This window comes from Drosophila bipectinata, chromosome 2L (assembly GCF_030179905.1).
Source record: "Drosophila bipectinata strain 14024-0381.07 chromosome 2L, DbipHiC1v2, whole genome shotgun sequence".
Lineage (NCBI taxonomy): Eukaryota > Metazoa > Arthropoda > Insecta > Diptera > Drosophilidae > Drosophila > Drosophila bipectinata.
Window position 1 is genome coordinate 8,373,731 of NC_091736.1, and position 14,109 is coordinate 8,387,839.

The window sequence follows — 14,109 nt, forward strand, 5'->3', positions numbered from 1 at the left end:
GGTTTCTTTCCCCAAACTATGATTTATTTTTCGAACATTCTTTTGTGATATTTGAGCTTAGTTTTTAAAATAAATAAGTAATTAGAAGACAGATAATTCTGCCTTCTAATTACTGAATACTGAATAGATTACTGAAAGTTGAATAGATTTTTCAACCAGATAGTAGACCTTTCTTTTGAAACCCCCTCTTGATCCCTGCACGATCTACTGCCACGTCAAAATGAAATTTGACTCTTTCACGCACTGCAGGTAACCAAAAAGATGACGCCCGAAGAGGAGGCCGCCAACTCCTCGCTGAAGAAGGTGTACAAGTGTCCGCACTGCAGCTTCTGGGCCTCCACGGCTTCCCGATTCCATGTCCACATCGTCGGCCATCTGAACAAGAAGCCGTTTGAATGCTCCCTTTGCTCGTACCGCTCCAATTGGCGCTGGGACATCACCAAGCACATCCGCTTGAAGACTATCCGCGATCCCTCCCATAAAACAGCAAAGGTTCTGATGAACGACGAGACAGGACGCCGCAACTACACCAAGTACAACAAGTACATCACCTTGATGAAGGTCACCGAGGAAGATGGCGATCCTAAGCTGATGAAGTCCGGCGAGATGACCCCGAATCAGGTGGCCTCGCTGGCCTTCCTAAAGGACTACGCCAAGGTAGGGGCCGTCCCCAGTCAGGACATTACATTTGAGCCGGTGCTACCGAGCAAGCCGAGTGCCTTGGACGATGCCCATCTGACAGACAACCTAATACGCATCCCTCTGCTGGCAACCATGATGAATGCGGCGATGGCCCAGCAACAGCACCAACAGCAACAGCAGCAGAAGGATCACCAGTCTGCCATGATTACGCCTTCGGTGACCATATCACCCGTGAAAAGGCAGGGACCGAGCCTCCCAATGAGCGGAAAACCCAGCGACGATCTTATTACCGAGGTGCACCAGGAAGGTAATGAAAAGAGGACCGTCTACCGCTGTCGCAAATGCAACTTCGGGTGAGTTTTATGGCGAATAACAGACTTAGAAATATATTTAATTCCTGGTCATAAATTGCAGTCACCAAAATCGTGATGCTGTGCTGGCTCACGTCAAAATCCATTACCAAGATTCTAGCTATCCAAAGTCGAGCCCCTTGGCCAGTACCTCGCCGCTGCAGGTTTCCGTTGGTGGAAACCAACAATTTCTGATTAACAAGGTATTTGCCGCCTTGTGTCTCACACAGCCGCAATCGCCAAATTCCAGTTCCGCCGGTACCAGTCCGGCTGGGATCTCAGCTGGACTGCTTCAGCGGGCAATCCAGGAGGCCCAACACTCGCCAACGCCCAACTCCAGCGCTCTGAGCGGACTAGCCTTGGCGTTGGCGGGCGGAAAGAATCCGCCGGGGGCCAATTCCAATACGACGAAAGCCAGTGCCGCCTCCATTTTAGAGCACGGTGAGCAGAAAGCGAGTCAAAACGAGGCAAGTGCCGACAGTCTGACGTCGCCGAACACCACCACCGCCACCAATACCGTCACTACCACTACCAAAGCTATTATAACTAGCACCACCAAAGACACCGCTAAATCGCTGCAGGATCTGCTAACCTCACCACGCAGCGCTAGAAATGGAACTCATCATACCTCTTATGCTAACAGTAACTTGGTTTCGGTTGTGGGAAACGGATTCCGGCCGGATGCTTCCGTCTACGTCGCCTCATCTACCAACAACAACACCACACCACCACCACCACCACCAACTACCACTTCCACAACCAAGATCAATGCATCGCCTTTGCCAGTAACTACCACTCCTACTCCTATTTCTACTGCCACACCAACTCAGTCACTGGGTTCGGGTAATCACCACCATCACAGGTCATCCACTTCATCCCACCATAATGACTCCCATCATTTGCACATTGCCGGTGATGGCTACCTGGCAGCGGGATTAACTCACAGCCCACACTCCACACCCACTAACCCAAAGGATAAAACAAACTCCCAAACGTTTCCCTCGTCATCCTCCTCCTCGTCGTCGTCTTCGTCTTCGTCGGCGTCAGCATCATCGATAGCGTCAAACTCATCGGCTGCCGGTTCTGTATCCGCATCATCCTGTACTGCATCATCTCCTCCTCCACCGCCAGCTAAAACGCCACAGCAACAACAGGTGCCTGGTCAAATGCCGTCGACGAGATTCCATAGCCATAGTCCATTTAGTCCGGGTTCAGGTGCAGGCGCCGGCATCCTGAGCATGACCGAGGGCGAACGTCGCGACCCGTCGCCTTACCGATGCGGCCACTGCCACCAGGTCTCGAATTGGAAGCATGTCATCCAGGTATGGTCGAGTGCACTTAAATGGTTTTGTGTTTTGTCCCATTCAAAAACCGCAACGAACCGAACCGGGCGGAGACTCCAGTCCACAAAATTTTTCGAGAGTAGATCCGCCAAGTTAGGTATTGCCTTGTAGTGGGGTCTTTACTGAAAAAGTTAATTCAAAATGGGAGTATGTATGTAGTTTTATACATATTCCAATTATATTTCGTTTCTGAAAAAAACTTCAAATTTCATAAACTTAAACATGATAAAGTCTAGTGTGTAGTACATTAATTTCGAGAATGCCGTGAAAGAGGACTCAATAGATAAAGCTCCTTTGTTAGTTTAGCTCTTAATTTAGAAAATTTACAGTCCCAGATCCGTCACCTTCTGTCACCCATCTCACCACTCCATCTGTGTCCGTAGTCCCTGCGCTGCGCTGGTAAATATATGCAAAGTCAATTTTGTTGCCCTTTTTTTTATTCCCGAGTTTCGTTTAAATGTGTGGTGTCTGGTCTTGCTTTTGTTTGTATTTTATAAGATAAACGATTAACTTTAAGAAATCATTGGTGAAAGTCTTGCTTGCTCTCTCTTACCTTTCTCGAACTAAATGTAATTCATACAACCAAATTTCATAAAAAACAAACCCATGACCCATAAAAATTATATAAAATTAGAGCTAACCATTAAGGGATTCCCATTACGGTGCGAGGGTTTTCGATTGGGCTAAACTCATGGTTTTTATTAATTTTCCCCACAAATGGAAAACGAGGTAAAGAAGTAGAGATGTTTTCTTTTCGAAACAGAATGAAATACTAACTCATCAGTTATATATAATTTTTAACTTTCGTAAATCGAAAGCATTGCTGTTCTTCACCTCTGAGAAATATACATTAAACACATCACACAAACATAATAATTACAAAACAACACTCGAGACAATGTGCCACTTTGAGGTTTAATAATTGAAGCCTTTTCTTTCTAATTTTCCCCAACAGCGGCATTGTCGCTTAAAGCATTCCGGGGATATTCGGATCGAGACCCTTGAGCGCGGAGTCAGTGTCCCAGCGAATGCCCCACCCGTCTACAGACCCCTGGGGGCAGGTGCCAGCAACGAATCTCAGAGCCACATTCCCTCTACTCCCAGTCTAAAAGCCGGAGGCATAAACAATGCCGCCAACAATCACAACGCCCAACTAGTTATGACCAACAAACAGCTAGAACAGCTCCTCCACTCACCGCTCTCCGCCAGTGCCGCCGCGGTGGTGAATGCCGCAAATACCCAGCAGGATCTTCAGGCAGCGGCCGCCTATTGGGCAGCCGCTTGCAAGGCAATGGTCACCAATGGCAGTGCCGAGGAAATGCTGCAACTGCAGCAGAACGACCAGATCGAGATCACTCGGTTGCCCTTGGACCATTCCGCCGTCAACAACAACAACAACAATACGAAGAGCAAGCAGCAAAAGTGCCCGGTGTGTCCCTACATCTCGGAAAGCAAGTCCCAGATGAACTACCACGTATCCCTGCACAAGCCCACCCAGTACGAGTGCAGACTGTGCACATTCGTCTGCGCCAAGAAGCAGCACCTGAGCAGCCACATGCGCAGTGTCCACCAGCAGCAAATGGCCTCTGGAGCAGCTGGCGCTGGAGGAACAAACACTGGTGCTACTGCCATCACATCTGGAGGTCCTCCTTTGGGTCTCGAATTTAGTGTGGCTCTGCAGTTGGCCGCTGCAGCGAAGCAAGTGCAACAGCTGCCTGCTTCCACACCGCTCTCGATTGATCTTTCCCAGCTCCAGCTGGATGCTGCTTCGGATGCGGAGCTGAATCCACAACAACTACCACCAGAGTATCAGTACAAGCTGATCAGTTACTGTCCTCGATGCCCAGCTCGCTTCGCCCAAAAGCATAACGACGAACGCAACGCCAAGCAAGAGCTGGAGCAGCATCTTCTGGCTCATAGCTGCTCCTCTGGCGACCTGGATGCGGAGGATCAGGGCTATGTGTGCACATACTGCGAATATCGCACAACGAAGGAGACCTTGCTGCAGCTTCACAGGGCAGTGCACATGTCCCACTACCAGGAGAAGTGCCAGCAATTGTATAAAAACTGCAAGGAGGATGTAGCATACCCGGCGCCCAAGTTGCTTCAGTTAACAGGTCCAGAAACCATCTGGGTGGTGGATAATGAACTGAGCCTGCAGCTTCTTCTACAGTCCAACGATAGTGGCACAGTTAGCTCGTCAACCGGTGGCTTCGACAACCAAAACTCGCTTCTTAAGAAGCAACTGGAATCTGGATGCGCTGGAGGTCAGGTGGCTTCACTTACAAAAACACCCGAGGAAGCCCCCGATGAGGACGAGGAGCGGCACAGCACCTCTACCCCTTCAACCAGTGCCTCTGTGGCCACCAGTGACCTAGCAGCAGATGCAAGTAGTGATGCCGGATCCATCGATGTACCCCAATCTACTCCGACGCCAGAACGCTGTCTCCATTGTCCATTTGAAACGCTTGATCATGGGGAACTGCAGCAGCACCTCCAAAAACACACCTGCGAGAATCCTCCGCCGTCAAACTATCACCAGTGTGCCCATTGTGATTACAATGCAAAGGAGGAGTCGGAAATTGAGGAACACACCCCAGTGCATTTCAATGCGATCGAGAAACTAAAGTCCGTGGAGTTTTTCACCTGCTATGACCAGTTGGAGATAAGTGTGGAGCAGGAACCGGAAGGAGAGCAGGTGAAGCAGCTTACCGAGGATAACAACAATCAGGACAACGTCATTAACGCTAATGTTCAACAGGAGAACGAAAATCCAGCAGAGGCACCGGAAGAAGATGAAGAAGTGTTGGAGGACCCGAAAGCCAAGAAGCCAAGTACCAAGCTGATCCTCTACAAGAACGACGGTAGCTTGATTGTGAAGCCCTCCCATGAGACCGAATGCTCTTTGGTGGACCCGCAGAAGAGCGAGAATATCAGTGATCGCTTGCGTCGCAGAATCTTGCGAGGCACCTCCACCAATCAGCCGGAGGACTCTCCATCCCAGGAGCGTTCTAGTACACCGGAGAAAATGATATTGGTTAACGCCAAGACGGGCAAAGTCATTTCCAGAAAGTAGGCCGACCAAAGCCAAATCCCCTTTTTAACTTTAATCATACAGCCTCTTAGTTTTTTTATATTTGAAACATTTCTTGGTTATGTTAATATTTTGTTGTTGTGTTATTTTATATATTTTTTTCCTATTAGTGGAGATCGGCATTTGATTTGTTATAGGCACCTTTTCGGGGTTTATTTTTCTCTAACACATCCGACCAGAAACACACAAACACACCTAGTTGGAACAAGTTCCTGCACTTATAACTTGTTTAAGTCCTAAGTTAATCTTACCTATTCATAATTTATCATTAACCGAATATTCGAATATTTCTGTATATGGGGATATTAACTGCTGGATTGCGGCAATTTTTAATTTAAATTTATTTTATTGTAAACTATCAAAGAGGAAACTGTAATCAAAAAATGATTGATTGCCAATTATATTTAATATGTTTTAAATGGGTAAACAGCCCAAAAAGAGCAAAATCCAAAAGCGTTTCAAAGAAATCAAACTTTGTATAAAAGAAGACAAAACTGTTAAAAGATAAAATTCAAAATTAAGTCTTGCTTACATTTATTTGATTAATTTTTGTCTGAATGGGAACTGTGATTATTGATAATTGTAAATGAAATAAACAAAAAAAAAAATGATAATGAAACGCATATATCATACAATGAATATGGTACTATATACATACTATATAATTCTATAATAATAATATATATACATATATATATATATTTACACAGCTGCTGCAGAAACCCACACAATTTAAACGCAATTCAAGTATCAAGAGAGAATTGGGAAATGTTGCAATATTTGCAATATAAGTTGCACAAGTATAGCACAGTTAAAATTAGTAATTTAGTTTATAGTATAGTTTTTCTTTGAAATAGTTTTGTTCTTAATTTTATTTCAACGATTGTTTTTATAAAAAACAACGTTTTTATAGCACAGTGTAAGCGTAAAAACACTACAAACAAGAAAAATTGTTATCATAAACTCTAAGCAAACAAAAAGAACACATGTGGAATAGCGGGGCCATATTTAAATAGTTAAAAGCAAATTTAAAACCTAAACCAAGCAAATCAAAACCAGAAGGTTACGTAAGCAAGCGTAATAAGTAACGTATACAGAAATTTACTTGAATATAACTGCGAACCGCCTTTGATATGCATATATACATCTTATACCGATACCAATATATCTATACACCCATACATATATATTATATTGAAATAGTCCTTAACATTAAAATTAAAGACCTAGTGTAAATAACTTTGTTTTTGTTTTTGACGCACACAAACACAAACATACGGATCACTTTGAAACACAAACACACAGATTTATGGCATTGAATTACAAACAAAAAAATGTACAAAAAACAATTGTTAATAAAGAAATCAAATAAAAATACAACATTTGCATTTAAATATGATCTCTCTGTCATTATTTCAACGTTACTTATTTTTAATAACGAAATGGCATGGAAATTCACAGGATGAAAGCAATAGGATGTACAAAGTATACTGCTATTAGCCCCAGACATGAAGGAGACATATCCGAGGTTCACCAGCTGAGTCGATATAAGCATCGGACTACTATATCCGACATTTGCGATACATATCCGATCTTAACTGCAGGAGTATATTAACTTCGAATATTTACAAATAATTTTATGACAAAAGTAACTTACGTTCCTAACTTGATCTGCGCGGATACCATACGAGTCCAAGATCCAAATCAGGAAGCTCTATCTCTTATAGTTTTCGAGATCCACGCGTTCAAAATTTTTTCTTGTATCCAAGATCATTTTTTAATATTCGTTATACAGCCATGGCATTGAAGCCCAGTTGTTCAGCAGTCATTTCCTAGGTCAATCTTGGATCTTCGTCATCAAAAAAATCGCCCGTTTGTCAGATGTATATTAACTATAAAAATACTTAAGCATCAAAAGATTTTTAAAAATCCTTAGTACTGGCGCTACAGAAATTCGCGGTTTATGGGGGCGAGAGTGGGCGTGACAAAAATTTTAAACAAACTTAAACTGCGTTCAGTGGCGGATTTAACAGGTGGGCAAAGGCGCGCTTGCCCACTGGGCCCCCCGTCGAAAGGCTTTCAGGGCCCCTCGTGCTGAAAGTTACACCTTCGATTTCTTTTCCATAAATCTGCATCAAAATCTGAAAACAAAATATTTTTAAGATTTTTTGTCAAATTTTCTGGGCTGTCCCCTTCAAAATGTGCAGAATGCATGGGGTGCCCCATATGACCCACTGCGAAGGCCATATCTTAGGAAATATTCATCCGATTCTTAAGCAGAATACCTTAAACGATTTGTGCATTGATTCTTCATAAATCTGCATCAAAATCTGGGAACAAAATATGTTTAAGATTTTTTGCCAAATTTTCTGGGCTGTCCCCTTCAAAATGTGCAGAATGCATGGGGTGCCCCATATGACCCACTGCGAAGGCCATATCTTAGGAAATATTCATCCGATTCTTTAACGGAATACCTTAAACGATTTGTGGATCGGATCTCCATAAATCTGCATCAAAATCTGGGAACAAAATATTTTAAAGATTTTTTGTCAAATTTTCTGGGTTGTCCCCTTCAAAATGTGCAGAATGCATGGGGAGCCCCATATGACCCACTGCGAAGGCCATATCTTAGGAAATATTCATCCGATTCTTGAACGGAATACCTTAAACGATTTGTGGATCGGATCTCCATAAATCTGCATCAAAATCTGGGAACAAAATATTTTTAAGATTTTTTGTCAAATTTTCTGGGCTGTCCCCTTCAAAATGTGCAAAATGCATGGGGAGCCCCATATAACCCACTGCGAAGGCCATATCTTAGGAAATATTCATCCGATTCTTTAACGGAATACCTTAAACGATTTGTGGATCGGATCTCCATAAATCTGCATCAAAATCTGGGAACAAAATATGTTTAAGATTTTTTGCCAAATTTTCTGGGCTGTCCCCTTCAAAATGTGCAGAATGCATGGAGAGCCCCATATGACCCACTGCGAAGGCCATATCTTAGGAAATATTCATCCGATTCTTGAACGGAATACCTTAAACGATTTGTGGATCGGATCTCCATAAATCTGCATCAAAATCTGGGAACAAAATATTTTAAAGATTTTTTGTCAAATTTTCTGGGCTGTCCCCTTCAAAATTTGCAAAATGCATGGGGAGCCCCATATGACCCACTGCGAAGGCCATATGTTAGGAAACATTCATCCGATTCTTGAGCGGAATACCTTAAACGATTTGTGGATCGATTCTTCAAAAATCTGCATCAAAATCTGGGAACAAAATATTTTTAAGATTTTTTGTCAAATTTTCTGGGCTGTCCCCTTCAAAATGTGCAAAATGCATGGGGAGCCCCATATGACCCACTGCGAAGGCCATATCTTAGGAAATATTCATCCGATTCTTGAACGGAATACCTTAAACGATTTGTGGATCGATTCTTTAAAAATCTGCATCAAAATCTGGGAACAAAATATTTTTAAGATTTTTTGTCAAATTTTCTGGGATGTCCCCTTCAAAATGTGCAAAATGCATGGGGAGCCCCATATGACCCACTGCGAAGGCCATATCTTAGGAAATATTCATCCGATTCTTGAACGGAATACCTTAAACGATTTGTGCATTGATTCTTCATAAATCTGCAACAAAATATGTTTAAGATTTTTTGCCAAATTTTCTGGGCTGTCCCCTTCAAAATGTGCAGAATGCATGGGGTGCCCCATATGACCCACTGCGAAGGCCATATCTTAGGAAATATTCATCCGATTCTTGAACGGAATACCTTAAACGATTTGTGGATCGGATCTCCATAAATCTGCATCAAAATCTGGGAACAAAATATTTTAAAGATTTTTTGTCAAATTTTCTGGGTTGTCCCCTTCAAAATGTGCAGAATGCATGGGGAGCCCCATATGACCCACTGCGAAGGCCATATCTTAGGAAATATTCATCCGATTCTTTAACGGAATACCTTAAACGATTTGTGGATCGGATCTCCATAAATCTGCATCAAAATCTGGGAACAAAATATTTTAAAGATTTTTTGTCAAATTTTCTGGGCTGTCCCCTTCAAAATTTGCAAAATGCATGGGGAGCCCCATATGACCCACTGCGAAGGCCATATGTTAGGAAACATTCATCCGATTCTTGAGCGGAATACCTTAAACGATTTGTGGATCGATTCTTCAAAAATCTGCATCAAAATCTGGGAACAAAATATTTTTAAGATTTTTTGTCAAATTTTCTGGGCTGTCCCCTTCAAAATGTGCAAAATGCATGGGGAGCCCCATATGACCCACTGCGAAGGCCATATCTTAGGAAATATTCATCCGATTCTTGAACGGAATACCTTAAACGATTTGTGGATCGATTCTTTAAAAATCTGCATCAAAATCTGGGAACAAAATATTTTTAAGATTTTTTGTCAAATTTTCTGGGATGTCCCCTTCAAAATGTGCAAAATGCATGGGGAGCCCCATATGACCCACTGCGAAGGCCATATCTTAGGAAATATTCATCCGATTCTTGAACGGAATACCTTAAACGATTTGTGCATTGATTCTTCATAAATCTGCAACAAAATATGTTTAAGATTTTTTGCCAAATTTTCTGGGCTGTCCCCTTCAAAATGTGCAGAATGCATGGGGAGCCCCATATGACCCACTGCGAAGGCCATATCTTAGGAAATATTCATCCGATTCTTGAACGGAATACCTTAAACGATTTGTGGATCGATTCTTCATAAATCTGCATCAAAATCTGGGAACAAAATATTTTTAAGATTTTTTGTCAAATTTTCTGGGCTGTCCCCTTCAAAATGTGCAAAATGCATGGGGAGCCCCATATGACCCACTGCGAAGGCCATATCTTAGGAAATATTCATCCGATTCTTGAACGGAATACCTTAAACGATTTGTGGATCGGATCTCCATAAATCTGCATCAAAATCTGGGAACAAAATATGTTTAAGATTTTTTGTCAAATTTTCTGGGCTGTCCCCTTTAAAATGTGCAGAATGCATGGGGAGCCCCATATGACCCACTGCGAAGGCCATATCTTAGGAAATATTCATCCGATTCTTGAACGGAATACCTTAAACGATTTGTGGATCGATTCTTCATAAATCTGCATCAAAATCTGGGAACAAAATATTTTTAAGATTTTTTGTCAAATTTTCTGGGCTGTCCCCTTCAAAATGTGCAAAATGCATGGGGAGCCCCATATGACCCACTGCGAAGGCCATATCTTAGGAAATATTCATCCGATTCTTGAACGGAATACCTTAAACGATTTGTGCATTGATTCTTCATAAATCTGCAACAAAATATGTTTAAGATTTTTTGCCAAATTTTCTGGGCTGTCCCCTTCAAAATGTGCAGAATGCATGGGGAGCCCCATATGACCCACTGCGAAGGCCATATCTTAGGAAATATTCATCCGATTCTTGAACGGAATACCTTAAACGATTTGTGGATCGATTCTCCATAAATCTGCATCAAAATCTGGAAACAAAATATTTTTAAGATTTTTTGTCAAATTTTCTGGGCTGTCCCCTTCAAAATGTGCAGAATGCATGGGGTGCCCCATATGACCCACTGCGAAGGCCATATCTTAGGAAATATTCATCCGATTCTTGAACGGAATACCTTAAGCGATTTGTGGATCGATTCTTCATAAATCTGCATCAAAATCTGGGAACAAAATATTTTTAAGATTTTTTGTCAAATTTTCTGGGCTGTCCCCTTCAAAATGTGCAGAATGCATGGGGTGCCCCATATGACCCACTGCGAAGGCCATATCTTAGGAAATATTCATCCGTTTCTTGAGCGGAATACCTTAAACGATTTGTGGATCGATTCTCCATAAATTTGCATGAAAATCTGGAAACAAAATATTTTTAAGATTTTTTAAAAAATTTTTTAGTCTGGTCGCACTGGTTCTTTGGTATTAAAAACAGTATTTAAAATTGGATATTATACGGTTAGCACTATCGATATTTTTATACCGATGTTTGACGATAACCAAACAAAGAAGAGTGAGAAAATACCAAAAAGAGGCTTATATTTTAGTTTACTTTGATTACCAAAACTTGGATTTACCCGTCATTTACCCACAATTGGACTGTAGAACAATTTAGACCAAGAATAATTAGAACCGAAGCACCCCGACCAGGTACCACATGGATATGGATACCAAGTCCAACGACGACTCAGCAGGAAGCGATTCGCTGGACAAATCTATGCAAATCAATTGTGTAATGGTGGAAACCACTAGTTCCGCCATTGTGGAGGCAGGTGTCTCCTACAGCTCCTCCGAGGAGCTGGACACCTGCAGTAGGGACTCGGCTGCGGAGGAGGAAAAAGTGGGAAAGGCACTCAGTTCTGGGAAGCAGGCGGATCAAAAGACTGAACCTGGGCCAGATGATAGTCCGAACAGAGAAACTGCGCCCTGCAACTCGTCCACAACTTCCACATCCTGCACTGCCTTCGAGACGAAAGTCAAGCTTATCTCACAGAACCTCAAGGAAACCACTCTTGCTGAGACCTCGGCGTCTGCCTCCAGCAGCAGCAGCCTGCCCGAGCCACAAAGCCACAACAACCCCTTCTCCTCTACAGAAGACTCAGCGTCGCGCGGAAAAAAGGTGCGATTCCATCCGGATGCCAAGGAGAACGATGGTGGAAACTGGGTAAAGAAAAAGAGACGCTCAGCGCAAACGAAGCGAGCATCCTCGCCCAGCGGCATGAAGTTTCACGGTTTTTTGGACCAACAGGCAGAGGAATACGACGAAGACGAAGTAGAGGAGGAAGAAGAGCCGGATGAGATGTTTGACTTTGCTAAAACAATTGCCGATGCGAAAGACTACCTCAAAGATCATCCGCTGACGTTTGTGAATCGCTTTGAGCAGAAAGGGGAACTGACTTGGGGTCAGGACGTTGGTAACGTCGAATTTTGGTCAAATAGTGGTCTGTCCGTTGATCAGATCAAGTCTGTTTTAGACGAATTAGAGATGTTTAGGAACGGAGGAAGCTTTATGGAGGATGCGCACGATGAAGATTTTTACAAGCGTATCAAGCCGGAGAACGGAATCGAGCGTGTGCTGGGGAAGGAGACCAAGGCGGGAAAGGCAAGTACATCTTTTTCTATTGTATTTAAGGCATATAAAGCTATATGTAATACCAATAAGTCTGTAGCATCCATTAATGAACACGAATTTTTGATTAATAATCCTTATTCATTTTACAGGTACAATTTCTTTTGCGCTACGAGAACCAAGGTGGCCTTTTCTGGGAGTCTGAAGATTTCATTAAACGCATGTGTCCCACACTTCTCAAGGCCTACGAAAAAAATCGCGAGCGAAGACAGCAGCTTTTGGTTAGTAAATTAGTTTTTTTTATAAAAAAGTTTAAATGTTTAACACAAATTTATTTGCAGATGCATCACGTTGCCAAGCGGCAGAGTTTGAGACAGCGGTACACGGATTTCTAGTAGCAAGCGGCATAGGCTTAGATTTATAATTAGGTTCCATTACTTATAACATTTTTGTAAAATGAAGTAAAATATTTCTTTTGTTGAACAAAATGAGCACACTAGTGTTATTTAGGTCACTAAAAAAACTCTTACCGGTGCATGGTTTCATTATTTTTCATAAAAATTGGTTATATTACTGTGGATGGCACTCCACGAGGATAAAGAACCGCATGGCTTAGTATGGGCCAGGAGGCTACTATATAGCCGGAGAACCATTTATATATCTAAAATGATATAACAATAGGAAGGTATTCCTATATCATTCCTATTCATTTCGTTTGGAAGAAATTTGGGTGAAAGTGAATCATTTTCGACTCACTAAATTGAATACCATTATATTTACGAACAAACGTCAACTGGTTCCTCACACCGATCATTCCAATCCGACTTTTCATTCAAAAGTCTTATAAAATTAAAAAAAAAAATTGTCTAATTTTTTAACTTCTTGTTTTATTTTTCTGTGTTCACTATTTTTTTCTTGGCAATCCAAAAAATTCGAACTTCTTACTTTTTTTTATTTTACGTAAAAATCATAACTTTAAAATCAAACTATTCGAAATATTATATGCAATTATTAGCTATTTAAGCTATTATTTTATTGAATTGATCAAATAAAATACTTTGATAACGGAATAAAATAAAAATGAATAACTATATTTTTACTTTCATCTTTTTCTTTGAGTATTTATTACTAAAAATGAAATTAAATTAAGGGACTTGTGAATAGATTCATCATTTCTGTGCTGTAATCACTCAGTGAAACCTCGATATCTTCCGATTCAACAACGGTATGGTTTAAAACTTTTTTGCGATAATTATTTATTTTTTTTGTTACCGTTGTTGCCCTAAATTTTAGAGTCTAAAGACTAGAGTCGCTGGTTCTAGTCCACCATTAAACACTGGCTATTTAATTTATTTTACCCTAAATAAAATAAGACTTTGGCGCTTTTTATTTGCTCTGACTCATCCTACAAGGCGAGCTACAATTAAATCCTGGTCCTCTCCTCGTTATCATCCTGGGTTCAAAGGAGCCCAGGATTATCCAAAGGGTATCGTTAACAATATTATCTGCTTTAAGCCCTCCACCTGCACAATAACAGAATAATCTTTAAATTCTTCCTCAAATGGGGGCCTGATTAACAAAACATTT

General features: G+C 41.6%; 2 protein-coding genes across 7 annotated transcripts in view; both read left to right on the forward strand.

Annotated features, from left to right (window-relative positions):
* Positions 1-6,823, forward strand: part of LOC108133367 (protein hunchback) — a 40,192-nt gene extending 33,369 nt beyond the window's left edge. Inside the window, exons 5-7 of one of the 6 annotated variants that reach the window (XM_017253264.3) lie at positions 250-995; positions 1,057-2,314; positions 3,291-6,823. In XM_017253264.3, coding sequence (XP_017108753.3) covers positions 250-995; positions 1,057-2,314; positions 3,291-5,411 — 4,125 coding nt within the window. In that variant the 3' untranslated portion in view covers positions 5,412-6,823. The remainder of the gene's footprint in view (positions 1-249; positions 996-1,056; positions 2,315-3,290) is intronic. The other 5 variants (XM_017253267.3, XM_017253269.3, XM_017253266.3 and 2 more) reach the window with 5 other exon arrangements.
* A 4,625-nt stretch (positions 6,824-11,448) lies between these two features.
* Positions 11,449-13,013, forward strand: LOC108133308 (uncharacterized). Its single transcript, XM_017253162.3, has 3 exons — positions 11,449-12,555; positions 12,675-12,803; positions 12,864-13,013. Exons 1-3 carry the CDS (start codon positions 11,611-11,613, stop codon positions 12,915-12,917), a joined length of 1,128 nt encoding a protein of 375 aa, XP_017108651.1. The 5' UTR covers positions 11,449-11,610; the 3' UTR covers positions 12,918-13,013.
* Positions 13,014-14,109: the final 1,096 nt, after the last annotated feature.

Excerpts from the sequence above, each read along its gene's own strand:
- LOC108133308 (XM_017253162.3), top strand. The coding sequence starts at position 11,611 with ATGGATATGGATACCAAGTCCAACGACGACTCAGCAGGAAGCGATTCG. Across the intron at positions 12,556-12,674 it reads AGGAGACCAAGGCGGGAAAG|GTACAATTTCTTTTGCGCTA; the intron begins GCAAGTACATCT and ends TTCATTTTACAG. Across the intron at positions 12,804-12,863 it reads AGCGAAGACAGCAGCTTTTG|ATGCATCACGTTGCCAAGCG; the intron begins GTTAGTAAATTA and ends ATTTATTTGCAG.